This window comes from Ovis aries, chromosome 1, assembly GCF_016772045.2.
Source record: "Ovis aries strain OAR_USU_Benz2616 breed Rambouillet chromosome 1, ARS-UI_Ramb_v3.0, whole genome shotgun sequence".
NCBI lineage: Eukaryota > Metazoa > Chordata > Mammalia > Artiodactyla > Bovidae > Ovis > Ovis aries.
The window spans coordinates 51934511-51948931 of NC_056054.1; the positions used below are offsets into that span (position 1 = coordinate 51934511).

Consider the following 14421-nt stretch of genomic DNA (forward strand, 5'->3'; position numbering starts at 1 on the left):
GCTACAGTCCATGGGGTCACAAAAAGTCCGACATGACTGAGCAACTTCACTTCACTGTTACATTGTACAAATTTTGAAGACAAGATATTTTCATCTCCTCTTTTATAATCTGGTAAATAGTAGATACGACTCAGTACATGTTTGAATGAATGAGTTCATGTGAAATTGAATTTAACTTGGTTGAAGATACCTAACATTTTAATTTTTGACATAGATTATTGGTATTCTTCATAGTGAAGGACAGGAAACCTAGTGTGCTGCAGTTCATGGGGTCGCAAAGAGTTGGACATAACTTAGCAACTGAACAACAATAATTGGTATCCTACATCTTGTTTTAAATTACATATTAAATGTTTTGACATTTAAAGAGTTTGATTCTGTGAGAACATTTTCTTTTTGTATATTTTAAAGTATTTAAAATTATCGGCAGAAAAATAAGATACCTTTCTGGTTCTAAATGTTCATAATTTGATAAATAACATTTATTTATTTCCTTTTCTCCATATATTCAAGGCCTATTGTGTAACAGAACCTGTAGCAGGCTCTGATGTAGCTGGTATAAAAACCAAAGCAGAAAAGAAAGGAGATGAGTATATCATTAATGGTCAGAAGATGTGGATAACCAATGGAGGAAAAGCTAATTGGTATGTTGTTTAAAACATCTCTATACATTGTTTCTTCATTATTGCATATTCAGAATCTCCCCCTCTCCTTTCCCTTGTTATTAAACCACCACAATTAAGATAAGTTTTATTCACGGAACTGGATGGTCCAAAAGATTATAAATAATTGAGTAATTTTAAAAGTTCTAAGTCCTGAGCTATTTCTTCAAATTGTCTCAGAAGTTTAATTTGTAAAATAAAATAAAACAAAAACACCTGCTCTAGTTGAATCTAACTAGGAAAGCTAGAGCTCCATCTACTTGGCTCACTACACCTACTCTCCATTCTCTGCACCAGAACCTCCTTGGAGCCATTTCCCCTAAGACTCTGAGGAAAAAGGAAAGTCACTGGTATAGCACATTTCTCTAATCCTGAGCAATAAGCATCATCTTTTAGAGTGGACAGAATTTTACTTAAAAAAATCTAAAAGGCCCAAGTATGTAAGTTCAAAAATAGTGACATGAATTTCAACAGAATGTCATAAAATCACTTGTATAAATATAAAATGTTGAAGGAAAACATATTTGATAGCACTATTTGTGAAAAAAAAAAATGAAAAAGAGTCAATAGGAATCAACCGTCAATGTATCTGCCTTTAAGAAGTGAATGTAGTTTCTTGCTGAAGTATAGCGTGAAACAAACAGGAAAAAATGGCAGCAGTACTAGAAACACTTTTTAAGACAGGCATTGACAAAATGGAATAAATTCAAAAGCAAGTAAATGTTCTTGATTAGGGTGAAGGCGGAAAACGTGTCCTGTAAAGAATAAAGGAATTAGATTTGTATTGGAAGAATTAAAATTTTTGAAATAATGTCTCATACAAAGAAGACTAGGTTCATACATTTGCTTCAGAAAGCCAGTTTAGAATAAATGGGTGAAAGTGAGACAAATGTAGAGTATAGCTCAGCATAAGGACAAGCATTTCGATAGTGGTTCTGTCTAATATGTAAGTTGTCATGGGAAAATGTATTTACTCATCATTACAAGTATATACATAGAAACTTACAGAGGAAGTTCTCTCTGCTGATTGGAATAATGAACTAAAATGGACTATCTTTCCTTGTCTGCAAAAATTCTGATTCAATATATATATGTGTGCTCTTTCAGCATTATTTTTGGCAAGAAAAGCATTATTCCTGAGAGTGAGTTTACTGTCTATCTTAAATATGTCCACCACTTTATGAGTGTTCAGTATTATGGAGTGCTAGATATTGTTGGAGAAGGCGATGGCATCCCAGTCCAGTACTCTTGCCTGGAAAATCCCATGGACGGAAAAGCCTGGTAGGCTACAGTCCATGGGGTCGCTAAGTCGGACCCGACTGAGCGACCTCACTTTCACTTTACTTTCATGCGTTGGAAAATGTGGCATACTCCAGTGTTCTTGCCTGGAGAATCCCAGGGACGGGGGAGCCTGGTGGGCTGCCATCTATGGGGTCGCACAGAGTCGGACACGACTGAAGCAACTTAGCAGCAGCAGATATTATTTTGAGTTATCATAATATCACCAGGTAATAAAAAAGTGAAGAAATGATTACAATGTAACAAGTGAGAGAAATCCTATAATGGGACTAGAAACTTTCACAACTGTAAGAATTCATTAAGTACAACTCATTATGTAATAAGACAAATTAGGTAAAATGTGAAACTGGAAAAGGAGTTTTTACTATTTTTTAAACTATTAAGTAAAACTGTAGAATGAGTGATAGTTTGTTAGTTTTAAGCACAGAAAATAAATTTGTTGTTTAGGGAATTTTGAAAAATTCTCCTTTTCAGGCTATTTAGAACATGGGTTACATGGATATTTGGATGTTTTCCTTTTCTCCTCATGTTGCATTTTAAAATCTTTCTGGGAAAGAAGAAGTAGATGTGGGTTGAAATACTAGCTCTGCCACATCATAAGATTATGACCTGGGCAAGCTTTTAAATCTTTCTGATGCTTCATTTCTTCTATAAAATGGGAGTAATAATAATTGGGATTGTTGGGAGGATTAACTGAGATGGAAGTCATCATATGTTGTATGTTGTTATCTGCTGATACCATTATATTTATCATCATGTTTATTAGGTATTTTTATTGGCTCGTTCTGATCCGGATCCTAAGGCTCCTGCTAGTAAAGCCTTTACTGGCTTTATTGTGGAAGCAGACACCCCAGGAATACAGATTGGAAGAAAGGTAAGTGTGTACTTATAGTGATCAAGGCCTCCAATATTGTTTTAACTATAACTTTAAAAATTACTAATTTCAGTTTCCTTTATTGAAAACATTTTGTTTGTATTAAGTTGCAATAAAAATAAAGCTGCATTTGATGTTATCAGGTAAAATAATCCTTCCTGAAGATTTTTAAGTTGAGAATAGTTGTTTCAAGTCATTTGAAAGAGTGGCCGAATTGTATACAATTTGTATACATATACAATTCTTTATGTTTACAATTTGTCTATATTCTCATTGCTCCTGCTTCTCATGCTGCTTATTAAAAACCAGATCATATTTTTCTCTTAAGAAGGGTCATGGTATCTACAACTTCCTCTCAAATAATTCAACAAATAATGCTAATAGCTAATAGTTAAACACACACACAAAACACAGAAATAAAGCAAATGTGCCACAATTGGTGAATCTAGGCAAAGGTATATAGGTGTTCATTTTACTCCTTGCAGTTCTTCTGTTGGTTTGAAAATTTTTAAAATAAAACATTGAGGGGAAATAACTATCTTGGCAATTTCTTTTTTCATATATATATATATCATTGAAGTATAGTTGATTTATAATGTTGGGTTAATTTCTGCTGTACAGAAGGGTGATTCAGTTATATATATATTTTTCATATTCTTTTCCATTATAGTTTATCACAGGATATTGAATACAGTTCCCTGTGCTGTATAGTAGGACCTTGTTGTTTATCCTTTCTGGATATATTAGTTTACATCTGCTAATCCCAAACTCTCAATCCTTCCTCCCTCACCACCCACCTTGGTAACCACAAGTCTGTTCTGTGTGTCTGGGAGTCTGTTTCTGTCTTGTAGATATGTTCATTTGTCTCGTATTTTAGATTGCACATATGTGCTCAGTCACGTCCAACTCTTGTGACCCCCATGGACTATAGCCTGCCAGGCTCCTTAGTCCGTAAGATTTTCCAGGCAAGGATACTGGAGTGAGTTGTTATTTCCTACTCCAAGATTCCACATGTAGGGTGATATCATATTGTATTTGCCTTTCTTTTTCTAACTTACTTCACTTAGTAGGATAATCTCTAGGACCATCTAAGTTACTGCAAACGGCATTATTTCATTCTTTTTATGGCTGAGGAACATTCAGTTGTATATATATACTACATCTTCTTTATCCTTTCCTCTGTTGATGGACATTTAGGTTGGGTTCATGTCTCAGCTATTGTATATAGTGCCACTAGAAACTAGGGGTACATGTATCTTTTCAGATTATAGTTTTGTCTGGGTATATGCCCAGGAGTGGAATTGTTGGATCATATGGTAACCCTACTTTTGTTTTTTTGAAGAACATCCATACTGTTTTCTGGGCTTCCCTGGTGGCTTAGATGATAAAGAATCTGCAATGCAGGAGACCCAGGTTCAATATCTGGGTCTGGAAGATCCCCTGGAGAGGGAATGGCTACCCACTCCAGTATTCTTGCCTGGAGAATTCCATGGACAGAGGAGCCTGGTGGGCTATGGGTTGCAAAGAGTTGGACACAACTGAATGACTACCATTTTTGCTTTCATACTGCTTTCCATAGTGGTAGCACCAATTTATATTCCACCAACAGTGTAAAAGTGTTTCTTTTCTCCACGTCTCCAGCATTATTTGTAGACTTTTATTTATTTATTTTTAATTGAAGGATAATTGCTTTACCAAATTTTGTTGTTTTCTGTCAAACCTCAACATGAATCAACCGTAGGTATACATATCCCCTCCCTTTGAACCTCCTGCCCATCTCTTCCCCATCCCCCACCCCTCTAGGTTGATACAGAGCCCCTGTTTGAGTTTCCTGAGACATACAGCAAGTTCCCCTTGGCTATCCATTTTCATATGGTGTGTAAGTTTCCATGTTACTCTCTGCATACATCTCACCCTCTCCTTCCCTCTCCTCATGTCCATAAGTCTGTTCTCTATGTCTGTTTCTCCACTGCTGCCCTGCAAATGAATTCTTCAGTACCATTTTTCTAGATTCCGTATATATGCATTAGAATACAGTATTTATGTTTCTCTTTCTGACTTATTTCACTCTGTATGATAGGCTGTAGGTTCATCCACCTCATTAGAACTGACTCAAATGCGTTTCTTTTTATGGCTGAATAATGTTCCATTGCGTATATATGTACCACAACTTCTTTATTCATTCATCTGTTGATGGACATCTAGGTTGCTTCCATGTTCTAGCTATTGTGAATAGTGCTGCAATGAACAATGGAATATACGTGTCTTTTTCAGTTCTGGTTTTCTCAGAGTATATGCCTAGGAGTGGGATTGCTGGGTTGTATAGTGGTTTTATTCCTAGTTTTTTTAAGGAATCTCCATACCGTTTTCCATAGTAGCTGTGTCAGTTTATTTGTAGACTTTTTAATGATGGCCATTCTGGCCAGTGTGAGGTACCCATTGTAGTTTACATTGCCATTTCTGTAATAATTAGTGATGAAAAGTATCTTTTCATGTCCCTGGCAATCTCTTACCAAGTTAAACATGCACTTATCACATACCCAGCACTCCTAGATATTTATCCAAGAGAAATAAAAACAAGGACCTATGTTTATAGCAGCTTTCTTTATAATTACTGAAAACTTGGGAGTGGCAGTGCAGTGAGGGATGCCCATCAGCTGGTGAGCAGATAAAGGATATATGGTACATCCATTTAGGGGAATGCTTCTCTGAAATACTGATCAGCAGCAACATGGATGAATCTTAAAAGCACTTTGCTAAGTGAAAAGTCAGACACAGAAGGATCACCTTATTCCATTTATATGACATTCTGGAAAAGGAAAAACTTATGGATGAAATCAGATTGGTGATTTCTTGGGATTGGGAGTAGAGTAAGGGAACTGACTAAGAGAGTACAAAGGAACTTTTAGGCATACTATAATATCTTCATTGTGGGGATAGTACATATAGTACATCTGTCAAAACTATTAGAAATGTGTATGTTAAAAGTTAATTTTTCTACATGTAAATTCTATCTCAGAACCCCTAATTCTCAGAGGTGGAGATAAATATTAACAGAAGTTCAGCTTTTACTCAGTACATTGCTAGTTCTATTAGTTAAGCTAAAATTAAATGCTCCAAAGCAAATTATGTTAAATGCTTTTACTGACATTTGTGGTAAAAGATAGTCTTCAAACATACAATGAAATCTGTCTTTGTGGGTAATATGTACATGTAAACTTTAGACTACTGTTGGTTTTGTTGACGAAAAAGGATGAACAACTTGAGAGCTGTGAGTTAAGTTTTATTTGGGGCAAAACGAGGACTGCAGCCTGTGAGACAGGACCTCAGATAGTTCTGAGAGACAGCTCCAAAGAGGCAGTCAGGGAACGTCAATATATAAGATCTTGGTGAAGGGGAGTTCAGTGCAATCAAGTGCTTACTTTACAGAGGTTTTCTGCCAGTCCCAAGGAGCTAATGTCACCATGAAGGAATTTAGTGATTTTTCTAGCCATTCCCTTCTCCATGAGATCTTGACTCAGGATTAAACCCAGGTCTCCTGTATTGTAGGCAGATTCTTTAATATCTGAGCCACTAGACGGAAATGGGAAGGAGGAGTGTCTTAATAGGACTGTTATGTTTCCCAGGAGACTCTGTGGGATCATGAAATCAGTTCCTGAAAATACCCAACTATCTAAAGAACTGGTAGGTCTTTACCAGGGCTTCCCTGGTAGCTTCAGCTGGTAAAGAATCCACCTGCAGTTCAGGAGACCCGGGTTCAATTCCTGGGTCAGGAAGATACCTGGCGAAGCGATAGGCTACCCAATCCTGTATTCTTGCCTGGAGAGTCCCCATGGGCAGAGGAGCCTGGCGGGCTAGAGTCCAGTCCATGGGGTCATAAAGAGTCGGACATAACTGAGTAACAGCACACACATCTAAAGACCTGTTCTGCCAGATTCCCTGGAGCACGGAGTGCCTCATTCCACCCTGAACTCCCTGGGGAGGTAAAGTCAGCAGCTGCAGCCCCACAGGGTTCAATCTCTGCAGAGGCAAATGGCGACTGCCCTTGTTCAGTCACTGGCAGATGCTCTCAGCAAGTGCCATTTGTCATTGACAGGTAAGTGACAATTTGTAGTCAACAGTTTGAGTTTGTGAAACATTGTTTTAGATGAGAGTTTCACAAACTTTTTTTTTTTTCGTCAAAAAGATAGAGCATACCCAAGTATTTTAGATTTTGAGGGCCAATTGGTCTCTGTCACAAATACTCATTCTACCATTGGAGCAAGAAAGTAGCCACAGAGAATATGTAAATGAATAGGTGTGACTGTAGTCCTGTAACGCTATATTTAGAAAATAGGCATTGCAGACCATAGTTTGCCCACCTCCATATAAATAGGCAATTGCAGAAAATCTTAAAGTCTTTAACAGTGCTTAAAGCAAGAATTTATGCTAGCTCAAAATATGTTTCATACTACATATTGTTTTCCTTATTAGGAATTAAATATGGGCCAGCGATGTTCAGATACAAGAGGAATTGTCTTTGAAGATGTGAGAGTGCCTAAGGAAAATGTTTTAATTGGTGAGGGAGCTGGTTTCAAAATTGCAATGGGAGCATTTGATAAAACCAGACCACCAGTAAGTAAGATGGCTTAATAACCTTTATGGGAGTTTTCATTTATTATATTGAATATTTTCGCTTTAACATTGTTTGCTTGGTCTGTATTTCTTTTAAAATATCTGCTTTTATTAAAGATGGAGGGGTTTTTTCCCTAAGAATTCTTCCACATTCTTGCTGTTACAGAAATTATTTTAGTAAGAGCAAAATTACTATAGTTGTTAGATTTACAAAGAAGCATTTCACATTTAATTTAATCATTCCTGCTGGTGTGTACTCATTCCTCTTGCCTCACTCATTAGGAATATTTCCCCTGAGAAGCTTTCCCCTGTTAAACAGAAGGAATGATTTATCTCTAGGCTTTGATCCTGTGCCTTGCAAATGCCTTCCATTAACCTTTAATTCATATAAAATATAAATTTAAGTGTTTGTCGTTTCCCCCGCCCTTTATTGCCTTAAGGTATAGGTCAGCTTCTCTTTGTGCAAACTTTAACTTATATTTTAGGCAAGTAGCCATTATATGTATGTTTTAAAGACAACATGAACTTCTGCTTTGTAAAATGTAATGCTAGGTTGCAGCTGCTGCTGTGGGACTAGCACAGAGAGCTTTGGATGAAGCTACCAAGTATGCCCTGGACAGAAAAACTTTTGGAAAGCTGCTTATAGAGGTAATTATAATACTGTACTTGTTTTGTTCAAATGTAAAACCATTCATTTTCATTTAATATTTGAAAACTATCTTTTAAATAAAAAATAGTTTATTTCTGCTTTGGTAACAAGAAGATAATGTGAAGTGGAAGTGTCAGGGTGGGTTTAAGAATAGATTTGCATATGTATATATATGTGTGTGTGTGTGTGTGTGTGTGTGTGTGTGTGTAAAATGTATTTGGCTGCACTAGGTCTTAGTTGCAGCATGTAGGATCTAATTATCTGACCAGGGATTGAACTCCAGCCCCTTGCACTGGGAACGTGAGTCTTAGCCACTGGACCACCAGGGAAGTCCCAAGAGTAGATCTTCTTTAGACTTTGCTACTATTAATATCTGTTGTCTGCTTTGGGATTTATGTTAATTAAGAAGAAAAAGAACACCTAATATTTAAGTGCCTGTATTATCTAATTCCACCAGTACACTCTTTTGTTTGTACTACAATTTCCATTGGTGAAGTCATTCTGTCATGTCTGACTCTTTGTGACCCCATGGACTGTATCCTGCCAGGCTCCTCCATCCATGGAATTTTCCAGGCAAGAGTACCAGAGTGGCTTGCCATTTCCTTCTCCAGGGGATCTTCCCAACCCAGGGGATTGAACCGGGTCTCCCGCACTGCAGGAGACGTTTTTACCCTCTGAGCCACCATATTTTATACAGTTTCCATTAAAGACCAGGAAGCTGCAGCTTAGAATAAATAATTTGTCCAAGAACACACAATTTAGAAATCATAGATGCAGGATTCTACTTCATGCTCTTAATCCGTGTTACTTCTCATGTCTTCTTGTTTATCAAATAATCAAACAATTTTAGTACTATTTGTTATTGTTGTTTGTGTTTTGGCCACGCAGCATGTATTGTGGGATCTTAATTCCCCAACCAGGGATTGAACCTGGGCCCTTGGAGCAATGGAAACTCAGAGTCCTAACCACTGGATTATCAGGCAGTTCTCAAGAACTTTTTAATCTTACCTTTTCAAACATTTATGCTTCCCCATTGTCTGTATTCTCTTCTATAACTCCTGTAACTATTGATTGCACAGTGGACAGTCCCTATTTCTATCCCTGTGTGTCAGTGGTTCTCAAACTATCTGGTAGAAGATAGGTTTTAATTTCCAGTCAGCTGTGTACCATTATTTTTATAAAATAAGAATGTCACAACACTATCAAATTGTTACAAATGCTTACTCTCACTTTGTGTATCATGAACCAGTCCAGTAACAATTTGTGGTCTATAGATGAAACTCGGATTAGTATACTTCTGTATCTCAACCTCAGTTATGTAATTTATTTTTGCTATAATCTAGATAACTTTCTCAGATTTGCTTTTCAGGTTTTTTTTAACCCTACATCTAATCTCCTCTTCAGTCCATTTAATGACTTCTTTCATTTATAGAATTTATGTTTGGTTCTTTTTCATTTCTACCCTTTCTTTTATGGTGGCCTGGATTTTCAACATAGCTTTTCTTTCTCCTTTTTATCTCTTTAATTATATAAAACTTCAGTTATAGTCACTTTCTGATTTTTCTCTGTTATTTCAAGTTCTTAGGGTGGCTAATATTTTGGCCTGCTGCATCTGATCTCTCTGTTATGACCAGTTTTTCCTGTCTTGATTTTTGCTTATAAGCTTATCTGCAGCAGCATTCATTAGTTTCCTTCAATGCATTGTGGAAGTATTCAAGAGACCAGTATTTTTATCAGGTAGCCCAGAGGTTTCAGCATTGTTAGAGCTGTTTTTTTCACATGAATTTCTCCTCTTGTGAAATCCTATACCACAGCTGTATACATTGACTACATGCTTAAAAGAGATTCCTTTTTTAAATCTCCCAGACAGAATCTTGGGCAAGAAATAAGCTTCTTTGGCCTTCTTGCCTTGATGAGCTGAGACTTTTAGTTCTTCCTTAGGAAGAGAAGTTCTTATAGGCAGAGAATCTCAATTTCAGCCCCTCATCTTTTTCATTCTCACATGTCTCCTGTTCTGTGTTCATTAAAACTCCAACTCCTATCACATTAGACTCAAATCTCAGTCTGATTTTTTTTCCTTTCCCATGTCATTGCTTCTCAATCAGGATTAAATTTTTGGAGGCCGTTGGAGATTAGTTTCTTTCCTTTGAGTTGTTTTATTTTGCTTTTATTTTTAAAATAACTTCATTTTTTAGTGTGTTAGGTCTTTGTTGCTATACTTGCAAGCTTTTCTCTAGTTGCAGTGAGCAGGGTCTACTCTCTTAGTTGTGGTGAGTGGGCTTCTCATTGGAGTGACTTCTCTTGTTGCGTGGCACAGGTTCTGGAATGGAGAGGTTTCAACAGTTGGCACGTGGGCTCAGTAGTTGCAGCTCCTGGGCTCGAAAGCACAGGCCCAATATTTGTGGCACACTTGCTTAGTTGTTCCATGGCATGTGGAATCTACCTGGACCAGGGATTAAACCTATGTCTCCTGCATTAGCAGGCAGATTCTTTACCACTGAGCCACGAGGGAAGCCCCCTTGTTTTGTTTTTAAGTCAAACATTTCTTTGTGTTTAGGGACAAAAAGAGTTTATATTAGCTCATTTATGTCACCAGAGCTATATGTATACAGATTAGTGAAATGTGTATTTATTATTAAGTATTAGTTTAGTTTAATCATAAACAGATAACATCATTTTCAGGTCCTTCTCACCAACTATCTGATATTCTTCTGGCTATTTTCAACTCAAAATAGAATATTTCATGTTCCTCTTCTTACAGACTCTAAAGAGTCTTTTTTTGTATTCTTACTATCTGCACAATGATATTTTTGCCTCCATGGGCTCTTACTGTTAAGTATAGAAAGTGTGTTTTTGCTTACTACTTTTCTAAGCTAAACAAAGGAGATATGAAGCTAGTGATTTATACATAGCTTTGGTCTGTTACTTCAAGAAAAAGATTTTTTTTTAGTTTTGTTTTAAGGGACATTATTGAGTGTAGTATTCTAATCATAGCTCTCCTGTTCACTCTCATGTTTCCCATTGTTATTACTACTTCTCTTTCAGAGAACACTGTGTCACTATCCTCTAGTGCTTAACTTGCTGTGGGTAAAGAAAACTGACAAAAACAGAGGATGGTACTTTTTCTTATCAAAAAGTAAAACTAGGAACACCGATAACAAATTACAGGATGATAAAATCTCCTGATAGTAGGCAATAACTGCTTACTCCTTTGTCTAGTCAAAATCCTCCATCCAGGTTAAAGTTGGAGTAGTTTGGGATGATATGAAAGAATCCCTTATGAGTAACTGTCATTTGCATTGATTATTATTGCTAGCAGGCAATACCTCTTCCCCATGATTTCCATGTCTTGGTGGAAAATGAATGAGGAGAAATACTATTTGGGACTTGAGACTGAAATAAGATATACTTAGAAAACTTATATCTCCTTTTTTAACCACTTTATGCTCAAAATTCTTTCAATGTCTTCTCATCACACTCAGATCAAAATCCAGAGTACTTGCAGTGGTCTTCTGTCATCAACAAAAAGTGACCTTTTGTTGTTGTTTTTATGTTTGTTCCTCCAGGCAGATATCCACTTCCTCATTCATTTCACTAAAGAATGTACCCTTGACTCAGTTCAGTTCAGTTCAGTTGCTCAATCGTGTCTGACTCTTTGCGACCCCATGAATCGCAGCACGCCAGGCCTCCCTGTCCATCACCAACTCTTGGAGTTCACTCAGACTTGCGTCCATCGAGTCAGTGATGCCATCCAGACATCTCATCCTCTGTCGTCCCCTTCTCCACCTGCCCCCAGTCCCTCCCAGCATCAGAGTCGTTTCCAATGAGTCAACTCTTCTCATGAGGTGGCCAAAGTACTGGAGCTTCAGCTTTAGCATCATTCCTTCCAAAGAACACCCAGGGCTGATCTCCTTTAGAATGGACTGGTTGGATCTCCTTGCAGTCGAAGGAACTCTCAAGAGTCTTCTCAACACCACAGTTCAAAAGCATCAATTCTTCGGCACTCAGCTTTCTTCACAGTCCAACTCTCATCCATACATGACCACTGGAAAAACCATAGCCTTGACTAGAGACGCTTTGTTGGCAAAGTAATGTCTCTGCTTTTGAATATGCTATCTAGGTTGGTCATAACTTTTCTTCCAAAGTAAGCGTCTTTTAATTTCACGGCTGCAGTCACCATCTGCAGTGATTTTGGAGCCCAAAGAAATAACATCTGTTTCCATTGTTTCCCCATCTATTTCCCATGAAATGATGGGACCAGATGCCATGATCTTCGTTTTCTGAATGTTGAGCTTTAAGCCAACTTTTTCACTCTCCTCTTTCACTTTCATCAAGAGGCTTTTAGTTCCTCTTCGTTTTTTGACATAATGGTGGTGTCATCTGCATATCTGAGGTGATTGATATTTCTCCCAGCAATCTTGATTTCAGCTTGTGCTTCTTCCAGTCCAGCATTTCTCATGATGTACTCTGCATATGATTAAATAAGCAGGGTGACAATATACAGCCTTGATGTATTCCTTTTCCTATTTGGAACCAGTCTGTTGTTCCTTGTCCAGTTCTAACTGTTGCTTCCTGACCTGCATACAGGTTTCTCAAGAGGCAGGTCAGGTGGTCTGGTTGATTACCTTGTGTAGAGTAACACCTGAAACATTTGATATAATGATGACTGTGACTGATGCATGTGTGCTTAGTCGTGTCTGACTCTTTGCAATGCCATGGATGGTAGCCTGCCAGGCTCTTCTGTCCACGGGATTTTCCAGGCAAGAATACTGGAGTGGGTTGCCATTTCCTGCTCCAGGGATCTTTGCAACCCAGAGATCGAACCTGTGTCTCTTGTGTCTGCCGCACTGGCAGGCTGATTCTTTACCACTTAGTGCCACCTGGGAAGATCACCCTTTTTCTTCATAGCTCTTAGCACTGCCCAACATTATATCATGGGACGCGTTTGTCTGCTACCTTTCTTACTGCCTCACTAGAATGTAAGCTCCGCACAAGTGGTAGATTTCTGTTTTGGAAACCTTTCTACTTCTAGCACTTATGATATGTTTGCACTGTGAACTTCTCAACAAACAGTACTGCATGCATTAATTCATTCAATCCTTGAGGAAGGCCTGAATTGCCATAAACTTCCATCTTAGAACTGCTTTGTTATGTCCATAGATTTTGGAATGTTATGTTTCCATTTTCATTTGTCTCCAGGTATTTTTAAATTTCCTCTTTGATTTCTTAAGAGATCTATTTTTTTTTAATAGCATGTTGTTTACATTCCACATTTTTCATGTGTTTTACAGGATTGTTTCTGTTTTGATTTATAGTTTCTACCGCTGTGGTCAGAAAAGACATTTGACATGATTTCAACCTTATTACCCTTATTGAGACTTTTTTGTGGTCTGACATGTTATCTATCATGTAGAATGTTTCATTAACTCTTTAAATAGAAAGTGTCCTCTGCTCTTTTGGGTCATGAATATATTTTTCCAACGTTGTAAGCATACTTCATATTAGAAACTTTTCACATATCAAGGTATGGTGGACATAGTTCCATCCTATAACATATCTTGGCCATATAACTCACAGGTAACTTACTGTCTCCTATTGAAAATATTTATATGTTTCCTATTTGATTAGGCTTCCCTGGTGACTCAGATAGTAAAGAAACTGACTGCAATGCAAGAGACCTATGTTTGATTCCTTGGTTGGCGACATTCTCTGGAGAAGGACATGGCGTCCTCCAGTATTCTTGCCTGGAAATGCCATGGACCAACGAGGCCTGGTGGGCTACAGTGCATGCGGTCACAAAGAGTCAGACACAACTGAGTGACTAACACTTTCCCTGTTTGATTATGAACCTCTAGAGGATAAAAACATCTTTTATTTGTCCTTATCATTTTCCCATCAGCACCTGATAACAGTGCCACATTATTTTCACTGTCTATGGCAATTTTCTTTTAAAAATCCCAGGAGCTCTCAGAAGGATCCATATAATTTTTATGGTATTTTTCTTAATCAAAATATATAACCTCATTCCAGTCCTGAGAAAACATCATGCAAACCCAATCTATGGGACATTCTACAAAATATAACCAATTAGTATTTTTACAAGTGCACAATGGTCGTAGAAGAGAAGGAAACACTGAGGAATCTTAACAGCTTTGGAAAGACTAGGAAGAAATAACAATTAAATTCAGTTGGAATCCTGGATACAATCTTACAACAGAGAAAGGACATTGGTGGAAAACTTGGCCAAATTTCAATAAAGTATATAGTTTCAGTTCAGTTCAGTTCAGTCGTCAGTCGTGTCCGACTCTTTGGGACCCCATCAA

At 37.5% G+C, this 14421-nt stretch overlaps 1 protein-coding gene across 2 annotated transcripts in view; it reads left to right on the plus strand.

Annotated features, from left to right (window-relative positions):
* ACADM (acyl-CoA dehydrogenase medium chain) overlaps positions 1-14421 on the plus strand; it is an 88844-nt gene that overhangs the window by 22647 nt on the left and 51776 nt on the right. Inside the window, exons 7-10 of one of the 2 annotated variants that reach the window (XM_060410891.1) lie at positions 514-648; positions 2731-2835; positions 7309-7449; positions 8002-8097. In XM_060410891.1, the coding sequence (XP_060266874.1) occupies positions 514-648; positions 2731-2835; positions 7309-7449; positions 8002-8097 (477 nt within the window). Of the gene's footprint in view, positions 1-513; positions 649-2727; positions 2836-7308; positions 11036-14421 lie in introns of those variants that run through there. The other variant, XM_060410892.1, reaches the window with a different exon arrangement.